The sequence below is a fragment of the Vanellus vanellus genome, assembly GCF_965231255.1.
Source record: "Vanellus vanellus genome assembly, chromosome: 1".
Lineage (NCBI taxonomy): Eukaryota > Metazoa > Chordata > Aves > Charadriiformes > Charadriidae > Vanellus > Vanellus vanellus.
The window spans coordinates 450,367-469,361 of record NC_138905.1 but is presented as its reverse complement, the minus strand read 5'-3'; the positions used below and the strand labels follow the sequence as shown (position 1 = coordinate 469,361).

The 18,995-nt window shown below is 52.4% G+C and overlaps 1 protein-coding gene across 1 annotated transcript in view; it reads right to left on the bottom strand.

The window, feature by feature from the left end:
- The window catches only part of SHANK3 (SH3 and multiple ankyrin repeat domains 3), a 388,749-nt gene that overhangs the window by 126,523 nt on the left and 243,231 nt on the right, over window positions 1–18,995 (bottom strand). Inside the window, exon 14 of the mRNA XM_082481020.1 lies at window positions 1,567–1,642. Within this exon, the coding sequence (XP_082337146.1) occupies window positions 1,567–1,642 (76 nt within the window). The remainder of the gene's footprint in view (window positions 1–1,566; window positions 1,643–18,995) is intronic.

Below are 18,995 nucleotides of genomic sequence, written 5' to 3'. Positions count from 1 at the left end.
AAATACTACTCCTGTTTTTTCCCCGTACGAATCACCTGTTGTTTTTCTGTGTTGGTGTCCAGCTGCTGTTTGACCACCCAGTACCCAGTGTCACCAGTGACCCTCCTTCACAACCGCTTTAGTTGTATTTTCTGACCTACTCTTTTGTCTGTGTTTTTTTTAATGCCTCAGTACTAAATAAGATGTTTTCACTGTTGACGTCACATTGATGTCAGATCTTTATTCCTAAGCCATTATGAAGAGTTGAAAAATCTTTAATGGGCAGGAGTACCTCACAGTGTTTCCTCTGGTGTGTGTTATCTTGCATGTGTGAAAGTAAGTTTATTTTACTATCACACTGTTTATCAACCCAGCTTGATGCAATCCCAACCGTCTACTCTTCTTTTCCTTAAGGAATGTAATTTTGACTCATCTGCAGATTTTGACCTATTTCCTGCCCTCTAAGAGCAAGAGCAACCAATGACCCCAGCACAGACCTTCTGGGGGTCCCTGTAGCATTCAGCCACGGTGGAAACGGACTGTTTTCCCCCTCTGTTTTTCTTCTTTGCTGTTTTCTGAGTCACAGCAGCATTTTCTCTTTTGCCCCACGATCAGTTAAGAATATAAACAGCCCTGAAGAAGCATGCCACAGGATTTCTGAAAATCAAAACAAGTCACATGCATTACTTTGCACTGAAAGTGCTCAGACCAGCGGAGACAGATTTGGGATAAGTAGCTCAGTAAACCAGAATGCATTCACTGCCTCGTTGGTAAGCTCCAAGACTTGAGGATAACTTAGTTTTTGTATAACGAATTCTCGCAATTTGCTCCTGTCACATCATAAGCAATAATGCCCATCCAATTACTTTCAAGACCAACAGTTTTTAAGAGCGCTTAAGTCTGGCTGCAGGCAGGGATTGTATTCCACGGAGCAACCCCACATTTATCCCTCAGACAAAGAAACCCAGTGCCAAAAGCACATTCCCGAATCCAACCCTCAGATCCGTTCCCAAAGCTCAGCCTCCTATGAACATGTCCACCAGCCACATGTGCTCACGACCAACCACAAACCAGCAACATCCCCCATCCTTTCAAGATTCATCCCCTATCAAGTGCGACCATCTCCCCAAGGTCAGTCTCCACGCCGCGGTGAGTGTGCCCAATTGCCACGTACCAGAAGAGCCCCGAGAACACCCCTGTGGTCCAGGCAGCACACCGCTGGCAGCTGCCTTCATGCCATCCCCTGCACAACAGCATCCTCCTCTCTTCCACTCCAGAGTAAAGCTATAACTCCGCACCCGCATCCAACACATGTTCTTCAGTTCCTGGAGCACACCAAGAATTCTCCGGAATGTCTGTTCCTCAACTGAGACAGGAGCCAGACCGCCCTGCAGCCTCCACATTTTATTCACCTAAGCCTTACCTAGGACCTATAGCTCAGACTATAACTGAATTGACCAAAACAACCGGAAAAGTTTCCTTCCCATTAAATGAAAACAACATTTACTGCTCTGTCAGGGCAAGGAGATACTTCTTCCATGGAAATGAATCTCCTCATAATGACAAAGGAAAGATACTGACACTTACCTGTGAGAGGTGAAGTTGTCGTAAGAGCCCACAGTATAATGTCGGAAGAGACGCTTTGTTCTGTCTTCTCTGGTTTCTACAAGAAAAAAGACACATCACAAAGCTGAGAGTTAAAGGAACACTTCTCTGCTGTCTCTGCTTCCCCTACACTGAGTGAACCCCACTTCCATGCAAGCATTTCTCCGTACACAATAACCGGGGTGCAGACGTGCGTCGATGTGATCAGTCCTGTGCGTGCTCGTGTACAGCCCCACAGGCACACAAACAGCGTCTGTCAGTACAACATCTCTTCACCAAAACTTCCAAACCACTTCAAGGGGTCAAATTCCACCAAGACTCCAAAGTGGAGCCAAATAGGAGAATCAAGGCTGCCACGGCAAACACACGCTCCGTGTGCTGAGGCAGCAGCCAGATTCCTCCCCTTGTTCTGTTTGGCCACATCAATTGCGCACATCCCAGCGCAGAGGGACGCAGCTCCCACGGAAGAGACAGTAACAGTCCTGGTGAGCCTTCCTTCTCCCCTGCTGGTCACCGAGCTCTCCAGGTGCACAGGAGCCAAAGCCGGGAACCCAGAGAGATGTCTACTACCACTCAAACCACCGGCACCATCCCCAGCAGCGCTCTGGCCGCAGCCAGGGCAGCAGGCGGTTTGGACCATGCTCCTGGGGCCACATCTCCCCCTCCGGGTGTAACGACTCTGGGTTTCACTTGCCTGCCTCGGAAGTGTGAGAAAGCCAGAGAACCCACCAGCCTGAGCTGCGAAGCTGACAACAGAAGAGGTGCCGGGGCCTCCAGGTGCTGGAGCTGGGGGTTGGCAGCCCGGCTGCTGGCCAAGTGGACAGAGACGCCGCTGCAGACACCCCAAATACGGTCTGCAGGTAATGGCTTAAGAGAGCCGTGACAGGGAGACGTAAAGCATCTAAGCCAGACATTCCCAGCTACCCCTCTCCTAACGCAGAAGGAATTTGCATCACACTACCAAACCCAAATGTATTGCATGACCCGGGGTTACCCTCCTGTACCCACTCTGCAGAAAGCAACCGGGTCCTCGCGCCGACCTGGGGGAGCACGTTACACTGACCCAGCTCACCCCCGGCTACAGCAGGATGGTGGGACTCCAAACCAGCAGGTAACTCCCCTGCTCTATTTGTCACCTCGTGAAGCCCTCGGTGCTGCTCACCACCGGTTGGTCTGACTGGAACTCGGCAGGTCTGCACGCGCGCTGACCGGGGCGGTCGGACAGAAGGAACAAACAAAGGGGATGAACAAGAGAGGAAATAGAGACCAAAGTACGGATGGGACTCACCTTGTAGTCTTCAGTAATGGACACAAACTGCTTGTACCCAAAGCAGTAACAACGCAAAATAAACACTTGTTTTCACCTGTGTTGGAATCCAGGATGGCAACAGCTGTGGGAAGGGGCTGCAAAAGCAGAGGGGCAGCTTTTCCTGCTCCCACAGCACTGCTGACCCAACGGGCTCTGTTTTGAGCTCAGGGCAGGAGGCACTTTCAAACCTTCCTGCCCGGTCTCACGATCACACGAAGCCATCGCCGCTGGCAGAGGGAGATGCCACCACAGCAGCCACACACCAGTTTCCCCCCCTGGGGACAGACGACAGCCCTGGAGGCGGCAGCAGCGGCCGTGTCACCCCGCCGACAGGCTGTCCTGCCTCTCACACCCCTGACCAGGCGCTGGCTGCCCCCCGCCCCGGGCACCGCTCCCAGAGCCCGCGGTCCCAAGGGTGCCTCTGCGCGGGGCACGAGGGACGTACCCAGCACAGGCGTCCCGTCCCGCTCCGGGGAGCCTCTCCCCCCACACACACCACCCTTTCACACGCAAAACACGCTGACGATTGGCAAGGCTGAAAGAACAACTAGCTTTACCAAAGTTTAGAAACAAAATCACCAAATACAGTACTTGTTTATACTACTGAAAACACAGCCTTGCTTTTTTTTCCACCCCTGATTCTTGTTTATCCATTCGTCTTGTGTCTTTTTTTGTTGTCGGTTTTGGGGTTTTTTTTTTTAGCTTTTCCCTTTCTTTCCCAGAAGAGCTGAAGGCATGCTGGCACACGCTCCCCAGAATAACACCCCACGCTCTGTGGCTCTGGCTCTCCCTCCTACAGCAGCGGTCTCCAAAGTGGGGTGCGCACGACAATCTACCGGGGTGCGGGAAGAGAACATTTTTTATAAAATTAATAAAATTTTTACGTATTTTTAAAATGGTGTTTACTCCATCTTTCTCTCACTATTTGCTAGTTTCTATTTTTCTATGTGCTTTACAGTGCGCATAGTGCATTAGTGGAGTAGTACAGGTACGTGTGTGTTTATATATATACACAGGTGTGTGTATATAAACACACAGACACGTATATATATGTGTGCATATATATGTGTCTATACATGGGTGTGTATATATATACTGTCGTGGTTTGGCCTCAGCCAGCAACAGAGAACCACGCAGCCGCTCGCACGACTCCCACAGCCGTGGGAAAAATCAGCAGAAAAGGGCAAAACTCGTGGGTTGAAATATTATAATTTAGCAGAACAGACAAAGGGAAAAAGAAAGAAAAGAAAGAAAGAAAAACAATAACACCGGTAAAGGAATACAAGAACGCGATTACAGTACCGCCGCGAAGCGCACCGACCGGACGCGCACCGACCGGACCCGCACCGCCGCGACCCGCCCCCGAGTGGCGACTGACTCCCCCGCCCCGGCTAGCTCCTTTTATAGCGGGCATGGGTCACGTGGTATGGAATACGTGCCTCCCCTGCCGGCTCCTTGGAAATTAACCCCATCCTTGCCGGAACCAGGACATTATCCACCCCTTATTCCATACCATCTATGTCATGCCCAGATCTTTCAGTTCCCATAGTCTATGAGCCATCCCTTAAAAATGTCCATTAAGCTCACGTAGTCCATGACGGTAGGCTCCAGCAGTGAGAACAGTCTCTCAGGGCACATAAGATGATGTGTAGTGCTGAACTGGTGGGTGCTGTATTTGAAGCTCGTGACTGGGGAATGCAATACAGTCCATGCCCATGGTCCACAGGTTGAAGATGTCGATCTCAAGGAAAATTGCTGGGCGCCAGATACTAAGATCAGTTCTTATTACATCATAAAATTATTCACTGGCTATTCTCACCCAAAATCAAATCCCCATAAGGTACACATCGGACCTCCCCATCCTCTCGCATCACCCACCAAGTGCACCCGGGTCCTTGTGCAAAAGCAATCCCACGGATGGGTTTGCCTTTGCCTGAGGCAGGGCTAATCCAGACTGTCTTTCCTAACATATTCTTCATATGCACTACAGGGACTTTATCCCCTTCTACTGTACGTGGAAGTTTTGATTGGGCAGGGCCAGCTCGATTGGCAGATCCCCTAGTGTTAACTAACCAGGTGGCTTTTGCTAAATGAGTATCCCAATGTTTGAAGGTCCCACCCCCCATGGCTCTCAGGGTAGTCTTTAGCAGTCCATTATATCGTTCTATCTTACCCGAGGCTGGTGCGTGATAAGGAATGTGATATACCCACTCAATGCCATGTAAACAAACGAAGCAACATTGTAACCGGCTATTATTTAACTAATAGGAGAAATACATATAAGAAATCCGTTTTAACAAGCTCTGGTCAGATCTGTTGTTATTACAACCCTTCGAGCCCCACGTTGGGCGCCAAAAAGGACTGTCGTGGTTTGGCCTCAGCCAGCAACAGAGAACCACGCAGCCGCTCGCACGACTCCCACAGCCGTGGGAAAAATCAGCAGAAAAGGGCAAAACTCGTGGGTTGAAATATTATAATTTAGCAGAACAGACAAAGGGAAAAAGAAAGAAAAGAAAGAAAGAAAAACAATAACACCGGTAAAGGAATACAAGAACGCGATTACAGTACCGCCGCGAAGCGCACCGACCGGACGCGCACCGACCGGACCCGCACCGCCGCGACCCGCCCCCGAGTGGCGACTGACTCCCCCGCCCCGGCTAGCTCCTTTTATAGCGGGCATGGGTCACGTGGTATGGAATACGTGCCTCCCCTGCCGGCTCCTTGGAAATTAACCCCATCCTTGCCGGAACCAGGACAATACATACACGTAAGTAAATATGTGTGTGTAGGGGGGGTGCTCAAAATGTTTTTTTTTTACTATGGTGCACGTGATGAAAACGGTGCGAGCCCAAGGCGTGGGACATGCAGCATCACAGAGAGTACTGCCGGTGCTCTGGCAACCCCCCCAGAAGCAGTGAGTGCCCAGTAACCCCCTGGGCAGCCCCGGCAGGCGGCGGGGGCCACGACGCTGCGCGCTGGGTGAGGAGCAGCCCAGCCCTCGCAGTGCCACCGCTTCGGAGTGTTGAGGGGATGTCACCGTGCAGGAGCAGCCCCGGTGACCCAACGTGCCGCTCCAGCCTCGGCGCTGTGCCTCGCCGGGTGTGTTTACCTAATCCGGAGGCAGATTTCTTGGAGCCTGACGGTGCACAGGGGGCTGATGGCGCCCCGTGAATCTTCCGATTAGGTGGTGGTCCACCGAGCCCCGTCCGTGCGGTCCTGGGAAAAACTGTCTCAAAGAACCAAGGAATTAATCTTACTGGCAAAAAGAGACACTATGCCAAGAAATGGAGAAGTTAAGGACTGATCAGTACAGCAACGTGCCGCAGAGCGTTAAAAACAGACAACCCTTTTGCCTGGCTCATCTGGGGCAGCTTCTCACCTTGCTCACCCTCCCGTGCGGAGACAGAGCGTTCTCAGCTCCGGGTCGGGGGCGATGCCAGACTCTGCCCCCAGCAGCACACCCAAAGCACACTGCGGCCAGAAGGAGAAGGGTGTACCGACGTGCTGTCAGGGAAACACCTGCACCGCACACCGGCTCCTTCCCCGCTGCGGCAGGAGCGCCCAGACAACGGCGGCGGGGAGCAACCTCCGGCCCCAGTGCTGCCTGCGCGCCACGCACACGGCGGGGATGCCGCCACGCTTCCCACCGAGGAATGAGGAAACATAGCAGAGGCCTGAAATACACCCAAAGCATCAGGACAAGCCCTGCTTGCTGTGCCCCTGAACAAGTTGGCACCCACAACTCTTTACAACTTGACATGGATGTATGAAAAATGGGAGGTGGGATAGGGAAGGAAGGAAGGAGGGCTCCGTGGAAGCACTGGCATGGCGCGTCCAATGCAGGTCACAACAGTGATGGTGGGCACAGCCACCCACTCACGGCACGCAAAGACACTCTTTGGTAAGAGACATTGGCAGCCCCTTAGGCCCCTGCGAGGGAGGGAGCGTGCTGCTGCGGCACAGCAAGCCCCCTTCAGACGGCACCCCCTCCTCGCCGTCCACCCTCCTCCTCCTCCTCCTCGCCCTGCCTCCCTCCACAGGCATTTGTACCTCATCTACTAACACCTCTGTCGATCCCATTCCAGATAAAAGAACGGTGATTCGGTGACGGGAGGTGGATTTATGGGCTGTCCGCAGCCCAAAGGCTCATTCCCTTCCTGACTCCTAAATATAGCTGCTGCCGAGCACGTGTGTAATGGAGCCGTCACGGAGGCACCGGGGACTGAGGCTGATGGATGGAGAGGAGCGAATCACTTGGAGATAGGTGTGGAGGGGGAGGCTCTATATTTAGAGAAGCGGGACAAGAGGAGAGCAGGGCGGCCGGGTGGGACGGGCTCGGCCAGACGCACGCAGCAGCGCAGGCAGCCCCGAGGGACCGGTGCGAGCGGGGAAACGCGAACAGGGAATACAGAACGCTGGAAAACTACGGCCTGGAAGCCAGGAGGAGCGTGCAGATACGTGCAGGCTGTCCTCCAGCTGCTCCGCACGCTGCCTGTAAAGCGCTTTTTGTAAAGTTTTAAAAAGGCAATTCTCTCTAGGTAAGTCTGCCTGATCCATTAGATAAAAACACAGGAATATCAACATCCCATGGCTGGCCTGGACGTGCCAGAGAAAAGGTTCTGGGAGAGAAGCAGCTCTCAAAACAACCGGACAGAGAGCCTTGCTGGGACAGAGCGCACTGGGAAGAAGCTTGGGTGCCTTTCCCATGCATCCTCCAGCACCTGGATTGTCCCCATCCCCTCTTCTCTCAGGCAGCAACACTGGTTGCAAATAGAAAAAAGTAACTATTTTGGAATGTGAAAATATACCTTTTTGTTTCTGCAGAATGTTGGAATTATATTTCTAAATATTATTTAGAATTTAATGTAATGGAATTCAATTTAATCTTGTTAAATGCAAGATTTATGCACCTCTAATTACTGTCAGCAATTTCTCTTTCACCATCCGTTTTTGACCAACTGCTCCTGCACCACAAGCCGCCCCCTAGGAGCAGGAGTTCCCAAGGTGAACAGGCAGACGTACCCCATGCCAGCCAAGGAAAGGACCGGACCTTGCAGCCAACGCGCCCCAACAAGCACCTTCCCTGCTGTCACCGGCTGCGTGTCCTTCGGGCCAGCGCCACGGATGTCTGCAGCGCAGCACTGGGTGAAGAATGACAAGTTGTTTTTCGGAAAGTGATCTCTTTTATCATTTGATGCAGCAGTGGGGACATGATGGTTATCATCCAAGAGCTACATCAAACCACCTGAGAGGTCAAGGTCACAGCAAGCCACAGAGCCATCAGGCAGATAAGGAACTGAGAGGAGATCCCAGTTAGACTGTGCTAGTCAGGAAAGAGGGTTTAAAATAGAATCTAGCTTCTAAGTTGAAATGCCATCTAGAAGCAGTAACACACAAGTCAGAGGAGATGTGGTCTCAGGAATGGAGAAGGCTGTGGTCCGTATTTGCGCCATCTCGAGTACATGGACACTTCTTGTGCCAACACGCCCCCGGAGGAGCCTCGCAGATGCCCCGTCTCAGTACGGCAGTACTGACTCATTGCTTTTTGAACTGTCTCATCACCCTGGAAGAGACACCATATTCAGCTGATGCTCCCGGTGAAGACAACTGGCGCATGGTCTCATCACCCTCTTGCTGGGGCTGGACCACGAGGCTGGCCGTGGCTGTCCTCGGTGCCAAGGGCGAGCTGTGCCACTCCTGCACCGGGACCGCGGGAGCAGAACCCTCCAGAGCTGGGAAGGGGGTCGGTGGTAGAGCTGCAGCTCCACAGCTCCTCCAGCCCCCCCTCCCCTGCTGCCCCCCCGGCTCCCCACCCCGGCGCAGGCAGACCCAGCACTGCTGCCCATTGTGGCTTTCACCCACGCGTCCCAGGCCAGGCTCCCACGCACCTGACTCCGAGTAGGCTGATGAGCAGATGCCACCACAATTAAAGCCTCTTCCAGGCTCTGTGCCAGGCAGCCAATCTGGCTGGGGCGGCCTCGGAGCACCGGTGATGAAGAGAAAGGGAATTATTTCAGAAGAAGAAATGCTGAACTGCGCTGAGAGAGAGAAGGACGCGCAGTGCCCGAGACCAGAGAGGAGCCTGATGCTGCTCCACGCGGAGGAGGAGCCAGCGCAGGTAAGACGCTGGAGTCCATCACCTCCGTCACCACCGGGCAGCGCTCCCGGGGCAGCAGCGGGTCCCGCCTGGGCAGGGGCTCTGCTGCCGCAGCCACGAGCCCTACGGCAAGTGCAAGAAAGCACGGGAACCCTCAGAGTGCGACTCTGCCCCCCCTCGCAGCGCTGCCGGAGAGCGGACTCGTTTGTGTCCCTGTGGCACCCGCATCCGCTGACTGGAAACAGCAAAAAGCCCAAGAACGTACTTGCATAGTGATTTGTGGCATTACTGCACTTTATGCCGAATGGTTAAATAATTTATGCTGTCCCCATGGCTGATCTTTATCCTGTGAAGTTCACATACAACTTTTCTCTGAGAGCAAATAGTTTTAGAAGCTTTTGCCGTACCATTCTTAGTTTCATACAACAACGTGGCCTGCCTTACGCCAACGCGCAGAGGAGATAATTGTATTAGTCCCTCTTGCCCTTAATATACGAGTTATACTTGCAACACAATTACGCTTGTTAGAGTTTTCTAGCTTATCTGTAACTGAAAAAATGCAAATAAAATGAAAGTCTACTCTCAAACAGCTATGAGTCAGAGAGCGGCATCTGTGCAGTACCTCTCAGGGGGGTACCGGCGCGGCTGCCAGCCTGGGAGGAGCGGGGAGATCGGCTAAAGCCACAACGCCGAACCAACAAACGCAGGAGAGCGGGGCCTGAGAAGGTTATCTTCAGCAGAAGGTCTCCACAGCTGTTCCGTGTGGATGTATCCACATTTCTGCAACAACGGTATTTCCAGCAGTGCCATCCTGGCAGCTGCGGGCGTTTCTGACTGCGCCCGAAGCCCTCGGGAGGGGGACGGCTCTGCCTGACTTCGCCCTCCTCCGGCGCGGGCCGAGGGGCGCGGGGCGGGCAGTCCTCATCCGCAGCCGCCTCGGAGGCCACAACGCGTTGGGGGAAGCACCGTCTGCAGCTCCCCAGGCAAACGGCTCACGCTGGAGATGCTGCCCCCGTGAACCACAGGGCCACAGAATCCCAGGTTGGAAGGGACCTCAGGGATCACCTGGTCCAACCCTTCTCGGCAAAGGCACGGTGTGGACAAGACGGCGCAGCCCCCTGCCCAGCTGGATCTTAAAAGCGTCCAACGATGGGGAATCCATCACTTCCCTGAGGACATTATTCCAATGGTTGGCTATTCTCCATGTGAAACATTTTCCTCTTGTGCGCCATCAGAATCTCCCCAGGAGTAACTGGTACCCATCACCCCACGTCTTTTCCATGTGCCTCCTTGTAAAAAGGGAGTCTCCATCTTCTTTGTAGCCACCCTTTAAATACTGGAACCTGGTGATAAGGTCTCCCCAAACTTTCTTTTCTCATGGCTGAACAAATGCCGTTCTCTCAGCCTCCCCTCATGGCAAGCTTGCTCAGCCTTGCATCATCTTGGTGGCCCTTCTCTGGAGCACCTTATTCCAGGTGTGGCCTGACCAGTACCGAGCAGAGTGGGATAATGATTCTTTCTCTCTGCTGGTGATGCCCTCGGTGATGCAGCCCAGCATGATGGACTGCTCAGCAGGACATGTCCCTTGGGAGAGGCCCACAACTCCTCCACAGCACCAGGGGAGGAGGGATGACAACACAATCCCAGTACAGATTTTTTTCTTCTGGTTTGTTGTTTTGTTTTGGGTTTTTTTGTTGGTTGGTGTTTTTTTGTTGTGGGTTTGTTTGGTTTTTTTTTTTTTTTTTTTTTTAAATAGATATGAAACAAGTCTATGAGGATCAGGAACTCCCACAAGCTTCCAGCTATCTCCTCCAGGGAGGGTCATTTGTGCAAATGGTTTCCACAGCCAGATCCTAGGGTAAAGCCTGCCAGTCCTGCACCAACACCTCCATGCTAGGACAGACGGGGACCTGACCAAAGCCATCCCCTTGCTGTCCAAAAGGCCAGCAGCAGCAGGAAGCCTCAGAGCCATAACCCAGCGCGGGTCGGTTTGGGTTCCTCACCACGGATCACACAGCAAATGGGAGACTCAGAAGCGCGAGGACCCTACCCGAGCACAAAGACCCATACAAACACCTTCGGTACTGACAGCCTGGGTTTCTTTGCACACACGTCACCTCTCTCCAGACCGCTCTCCCCTCCAGGGACAGGAGCCATCCGCGGGCTCACAAAGCCCCAGCAGCCACCTCCCCGTTATGGGGACCACGGCTCTGTTGAGGCCACAGCACAGCCCGGGACAGGCGTTTTTGCTCTGAACACTTGCGCAAGTCACTGTCCCACCACTACAGGGACACTGCTGTCGTGCGCAATGGGAACCGGACAAAGCCGCTCGGAGGCAGCAGCAGGCAGGCACGGCACGCACTCGGCACGCTCCTTCTCCACGGTTCGCAACGCAGCTGAAATAAGAACCAATTTTCAGTGGCGAGCACCCCACTGAGGGGTCCCCTCCCACCCAGGCGCAGCCTCAAACCAGGGCAACTCCACCAGTAACGCGGCTGCAGTGTCTCCATGGGACTGCGCAGAGGTGCCACCGAGCGGCATTTCCTTTACACACTCACGTGTTTTTCACACCTTCCCAGATCTCCAGGGCTCAGCAAACGGCACGGCGGTGCTTGGCGCTGCTTCACCCTCTTACCACCTCGGCCTCCAACGCTCTGCACAACAGGGTGACATGGCCCAAGGGTCACACAAGCCCTGAAGTTCTGCGTATCACAGCACTGAGACAGAGAGGGGATTCCTTCTGTGTCTGAACGGCGACAAGCTAGAATAAAGGCATCCTCACCGAGACCGGGGAAACCTGCGCCAGGTGAAGCAGAGCAGAGAGGTGTTCATCCATTACAGCCCTGAGGAGCCGCCTGACATGACCCTGCTGGCCACCGGGCTTTGCCTAGCACCACGGAGGAGACAGGTTCAGGAGGACACACCAGCTGTCTCCCCGGACACATGAGGAGGTTATTGAGAAGACAGAGCAAAGCTCTTCGCTGAGGTGCATGGCAGGAGCTACCCTCCAGAGGATGCAACATCTCCCTTTTACACCACTGAATCTACACCAAAACCCTTTATGCCACACGCACAACCATCTCCACACCTGCCAACTGCGCCACTCTTATGGGACAGAAGTGCTTCAATCATATTTATGCTTCTCATCCTTGCCCTCTGCAGACAGAACCAGTGTCCCCATGTCTTCCACGGAAAGATGTCTGCAGAAGGCTTTCACCCAGACGATCCGGCCCGCTGAAGCACGCCCGGTGCTGACTCACGCCAACAGGTTGAATCCTTTGTCCCCGTGCACGTGGACAGAACTGCAGCCCTCCTCTGAATGAAGCACTGTATCTGTCCTCAACATGAAGGCAATACCCCAGAGAGGAACAGTCACGCCAAAAATTGGGTGTTTCCAGTAAAGTAAGGGCTCCAGAGTCAAGAGGATCACACTGAAGATGTGACCGTGGCCAGGCCTGAGGACATTTGAGTGCCCACAGCCCTCAGGGCAGCCTCCACTGAAGTTCTGGCTATAAGCTGCATCTTAACCAAAGCCTGTAATGTCCTTTCTGGAGTTCATGGAGTACGTGGAGGCAGACGCAGCTACAGCTATCCAAGGGCAGCACACCATATAAATGAAGCGTGCCTGGTCATGGGGCAAACCGAAAAAATAGCAATGCCTCTGGAGTATGCTCTTTTGCCCACAGCATCCAAGCTTCTCAGGCCCTGACCTAAAGGCTTAGCCCAGCTAGACCTTCAAGTAGTAGTCAGGACCACCAGAGTCTAAGTAAGGTACATAATGGGAATTCAAGTTCTCTCCTGGATCCTGGTACTAGGTCTATTTTTGGAGGTACAGGCTTTCACAGGGGAAGGGAAGCGCCAGATGGCCATAGCAGGGTCTGTTATGACCTCACTGACGGACAGGGTCACTTCAACAGAGCTATATGGTGACAGACATCCGAGAGCACATATGTTCACACTGCTCAGTGTGTGCCAAGATGCAAGAAATCCGACATCCCGCTGAAGAGGCCCTGAAACGATATTCTGTAGTCCCCCCAGAGAGTGGAGAGCAGTCCTCCCACGAGGGAATCGCACCTCTGCGACACGCCGCTCTTTGAAGAGTGCTGTCCCAGCACCCGGCCAAGAGGGGACCGTGAAGAGTGAAGAGGGGAAGCTGGCAAGCGCGATCTCTCCCATGCAACAGCTCCCTGCCAAGCTAGGAAACCCACCGACAGCACGACCAACCTGGAACTGGGTGCCAGCTATGGGGAATGGAGATAGGGGCACCCACCGGGCCACTGCGCACGGTGACACTGCAGGTGGTGCAGGAATTGCAACCACAGCAAGTCTGGGGAGGACCACCTGCATTTCTGTCTGCTGATCCTCAAACATTACACTCCTGCTGCAGAAGCAGAACGGGGATTGGCACCAACGATTGCGATGTTCTCATTCTCCACTGTGACTTAAAAGACTTCCCAGACAGGCAGGGTCTGGAAGAAGACCTTTCAGGAGGACGGTTTTGGGGAGGCTTTGCATGCTGGCAAACAGCAGTGGTCAGCGCAGATGCTCTGAGCAAAGAATGTGGTAGAAAAGGCTTCATTCTTCCCCTCAGTAGTGGGAGTATCAGAAACGTTACTAACCCTAAGGAACACAACCTCCACGGATTCACTTAACCTCCTTTTGGAGCCTTTAACCTGCACCAACTGCGGCAATGGGGTCCATAACTGCGCACTGTGTGGAAACAGTTCACTTTGTGGCGTTAACCTTGCTGCTTAATTCCACTGACTGTCCCTTATTTCTCACTTTTAGACAAACAACAAAACACTCAACTTCTCCACACTTTCTCAGACTCCCATTGTATTCCCCTGACAATCTCCCCACACGCACCTCTTTTTTAAATTCAGTCTCTCCTCATCTGGAAAGTCTTGTGGCCCACCACTGGCAATCTCCATCTGCTGTAGAACCCCCCTGCTTATTTCTATCCTTTGCTTTTTATCTTTCAACCAGTTTGGTTTTTTAAAGCAGACTTTGCGAGAGCCTACTCAACAGTACACTATATCAATCCTCATCCCAGCGCTTGTTGACTACTTCAAAGACGTGTAGGACATCTAGTGGACTTCCTCCTAAAAAGGTTTTAAAATGAGGAAGAGTCAATAAAACATTGCTTTATTCCAGTTTTCACTAATTCGCAAGATGCAACAAAGACTAGTAACCACCAGACTTACTGGTCTTCATATCCTGGCAGCGGTGCTTGTCTATTACAATAATGAAAAATAACACAGTTAAGGCCAAACTCTTTAAGCAAGACTTCCTTTTTTCGCCTCATACACAGAACAGCTGACGCACGCCGACTCTGTAGTTCTTACTCCAGTGGTATCTACAGGAGATGCTGAACAACAGCTGTGGGAGATGAGTACCTTAAAATCAGCAGTTCTAGGGAAGCGTTCCGAGCCAGGACCTTTTAAGGATCTCACTGACGATCTCTGGAACAACACTGTCAGTCACCCGGGAACACACAGCACGCAGCTGAGGAGCAGAAGAAAGCTGAGTCAGTGGCAAGCGTTTGAAGGATGAGGGGGGATGTCCCTTGCAGTTACGGCATGAAAGACTGACACCGATCCTGAGGCAGATGTTAAACCCCATCAGAACTTGACTATTTAATAATTTGATTCGGTGGCAAATTTTGATATTACTCAAATGGGTCACCTGGAACTTAACAGCAATGCCGGATCGTGTTTTACGTTTGGAGTATGTATCACAACCCAATTACAACGTTACAGAGCGGATCTAGGTTGCCTGAGGGAAACCCAACCTTAACCAACGCGCCGGTGAGACACCCAGCCCCGGCAGGACCCTGGGTGCTATGGGGAGACAAGCACCAGTGAAGGCTCCAGACTTGGGCCCCTCTCATTTGAACTGGAGCCGCCTGAAGCAAAAACCTTCCTGGAGGAAACGCCAAGTGCATTTTCACACACATGCTGGGGCTCGGACTGCCCACCCAGCTCCGAGGACGGCACCCCATCAAGAGGCCTCTACCACCCGCACAGCGGCCTGAAGCCGGACAAAGACTTGTTGCAAGCTCCAGGAGATAAGAAATGGAAAAGTTACCTGAGAAGAGCAGGGAACTACACATAGAAAGGATTTGTGTCCGTTTCTTTTTAGACTGTTGAGCTACCGAAACGATGGGAAGTGCATCGTTCAAGAGGGCACCAGAAGATATTAGCAACTAATAATGATACAGTTGCTTGAAAAAAGACAGAAATTCTAACTCACTGTCTGAGCTAATATCAAACACAGCGCCAGAAATGAATAGAACATAAATCAGCCTGAAACAAAAACGATCAGAAGACATTAACTGCGGCAACTTACAGAGCATCAACAGAGCAGCAGAAAACCTACAGCGCTGGGAACAACCAGCCGGTGCTCGAGCACTCGGAGGGTAATAATGAGGGCTGGCTTTGGTCAAGAATCCTGGAATAAGGTACAGATAAGCCCAAGACCACCACATGCATACGAGTGCTTTGCTGAAACAAGAGAGACGCAGAACTCGGGATTATTCCGTTCAGAGCCCACAGCCAGCACCTCCTCCCCGGCTACCGGCAACAGCACTGCAAATCCTCGTTCCAGGGAGCCTCTGGTTCTTTATGCTCTGTAATGTTGATAAAACTATGCTGCTGAGTCCAAATTCTTTCTTCAGGAGGTCAGATAGCCATGATGTGGTGTGGTTTGTTTTTTTTTTTTTTTAATTGAGTAATGCTACTGACTTTTTTTGTTTTCTTTCACAGACCTAAACAAATCAGCCCAGGAGAAAACACTTCAAGCAACTGCTTTTTTGTATTTCAAATTCCCTCGCACTCAGAACAGTTCCAATGTCAGCTGAAGAGGGCTTTAAGAGAACCTCATCCTCGTTCCCTGGAGAGACAGTGCAGGTGAGATAAACGGGCTGAGAGTGCCAAGGCATTGGTAAGAGGTTCGTAACTGACCTGCACGGGAAATCTCGGCACTTTGTACTCTTCCTCGACACACGCTGCTCGACCTCAGCACTCTCACACCCATCACTTCAAGGAACACGGCTGTTCAGTGCATGCCCAGAACCTTTGTAGTACCTAAACCTGACCACTAAACTACTCACGAGACACATGTAGGTTTGTTGCCAAGTGGTCAAAACAGCATGAAGCGTTCTATCATCAGAAATGTTACAGAAAAGTGAGTCTGAAAAGAATCTAGTGTCAAAACTTTTAAGTTCCCACTTTGAGAAGGGGAAAAATGAGCAAATCTAATAGATATTAGCTTTAAAACCTAAGCAGCGCCTTGGGATATTCATAACACTGACCTTTATTCTTGACCGCAAGAGGAAGATGCCAACTGAACCGCAGATTCATTAAGACAGGATGAAAGTTCAGAGGAACAAAGGGCATCAAGGCTAAAGGCAGCATGGCCAGAGAGGAAGCCCAACATGGAGACAGGATCAGGCTTGGAAGGAAGTCAGAATAGAGAGAAATCAAGAGCATTTTTAAAATGCCAGTACTGAATGAGCCAGAGGACTCGTTCCCACCTCGTGCGTGAGCAGTGATGCACGTTGGAGGGAAAAGCAGCTCTGCTTGGAAGGCTGGACGGTGCACCAGGCCCGGGGGAGACGAGGGGTTATCTGAGCTCTTGGAAGATGGATTTAATTTGCATGCTTTTCCAGTGGCAGCTGGTTGGCCGTGTCAATCAATGCTCCATAATCTACAGCTCTATTGTTACCAGGTCTTCAGCCGCTTCTGCACACGCGCCCGTGTGTTCATGCGCTGCATGCCTAACGCCCGCTGCAGAGAGCTCTACACATCCTTCCCAGCTGCAGATGAGGAAATTCTGATTTCCCCTTCTGCCAGGGAGTTGTCACCTTACGAGTGGCCAAACGGGAAAAGTCATCTCTCTCCAGCCAAGAGACCATGGCCAAGGCAGACACATTTCTTGGGCTGTTAGCACGGAAGATGTTTTGGGCTGCAGATCTACTCTTACCACCACTCTTCATGTGGAGGTACACGTCTATAAGGATAGTGCAGGAGATTGTGTCAGAAGCTTTGATGAAAGCCAAGGTGTACAACCACCACCGGCGTCTCCTTGTGCACAGAGCCAGCATTCCCAATGCAGAAGGCCATCCGGCACACCAGGCACCATTCTCCATGGTTAACCCACGCTGGTCACTCCACACTTTTGCTCCCCTGCTTCCCTCCCTCCTCCTGTCCCAAGCTCGGAGCTTTCTTCAGGTCGCCTGTCTACCTGGGCAAAGCTGAGCACTGAGAGCACGCTGGCTGGCTCACGCACGATGACTTGGTGGCCAGCAGAGCAAGCAGGGTTCCAGCTCTGTCCATGCTGAAGTCTTTCCCCAGGACCATTATGTGCATGGATGAAAGGAGGGGACTGAACTCAAAGCCAGAAGGGGAAATGCAGAGTCATCACGGGGCAGTTTGCAGCCCTTGTGCTGCTCCCCGGCTGCGCCCGGCGTGTGAGCTGTCACCCGGTATCCTCCGAAAAAGTCGCCTCCGAGCTTGTCACCAAGCGCAGGGGCTCGTCAGGCATGCAGATCCGCTCCCCAGCGCAGCTGCAGTGGAGCGTTAGCACATCCATCTTCTCGCCGATTGTTCTTTAACGCCACATCAAAGAGCTGGAAAACTAAAAGAGGGACGTTCCTTCCCATGGGGGCTCTCGGGTCGGTGATCCAGCTCCTGAGGATGGGCGTGCGCTGCTTTGACTCCCAACCTGCTGCTCTGAGGCAGACGGCTCCTTAGGAGCTCCTTCCCCCACCCAGGGACTCTCAAAGCACCCGCTCAGAAAAGCCGCAGCGTTCGGACTGGGCACTCGCTGCTCAGCCAGGGCTTCTTCTTTCCAGCCCCGGGAAGTTTTGCTGACTCAATGTTTTCGTTTCCTGCTGTCCGTACCTCCTCTCCTAGTGCCGTCTTTCTTCAAAAAGCAAGGTATTTGTCAAAAGCAATGATTGCTAAGTTACAACAAGGTACGTGGGTGCTACATGCGAACTCCTACAACCGAGACCCAACGCGTACAAATGGCCACAGGAGACACCAACAGCACCTCAGCTGCAGGACTCCGACTCCGCGCCATCGCTCCACACACCATCCGGTCTCCCTGTGCATGAGGCTATATCCCCCATTAGTTCAGCACCACCCCAGTCCCGCTTAAGGATCACCGTCAGGCGAGGCAGACTCCGTAACGTACCAAGAAAACAAAAGAGAAGGTGGAATGTCCCTTCGCATGCAGGACACACAGAGAAAAAGTTAGGAAATGGGTACCATAACAAAACAAGCTGACCTCCCCAAAGGCTGGTGCAGACCTCCAGGAAGGAGATGATCAATTCACTGCAGGAAACTAGAGCGCTGTATTTCATTAAGGTACCAAAATCCTCCACAATCCTCCTCCTCTTCTGCAACCTACGCATTTGCATCACCTGAGGTTGGCATCAGAGACGAGGGAAGAACAACAGTGCCCTCTACCAAAAGAAACAGCCAACGACTCCTGCAGCCTCCCATCCCCAGCCCAAGCAGCCGGGACAGAAAGAGCCCGGCTCTCCGAAGGCAGCAGGCTTGGGCTGGGCTCTGGGCGACACGCTCCGGGTTCAGCCCACCGGGGCCCAGCACGCCCACCAGCACGCATCTTCCACAGTGGCGAGGTGCTCTGCTGCCTCTGATGTACCAGGCTGGAAAATACCCCCAACTCTCTTACACAACATGGGAATGGATGATTCAGAAACATACATACTATGTTCAGAAATGATACTAGTCATTTTTTTAAATCCCGTTGTTACACCATCTGTTCTTCCAATGTCTACGCTGGCCACTAGGAGAGACAGCGAGGGGACAGGCCCAGCCAGCCAGATGCTCTCACTAGTAGACTTGTAAACAATTTGAAGTACGCAACAATTGTTATTCCAATTTCAAAACATTTCTTACACAAGAAACTCATTTCTTGATCAAAAGGTGGTTCAAGCTCCTAATTTTTTCTTCAGAAAGCCTTTCCACAATGGGA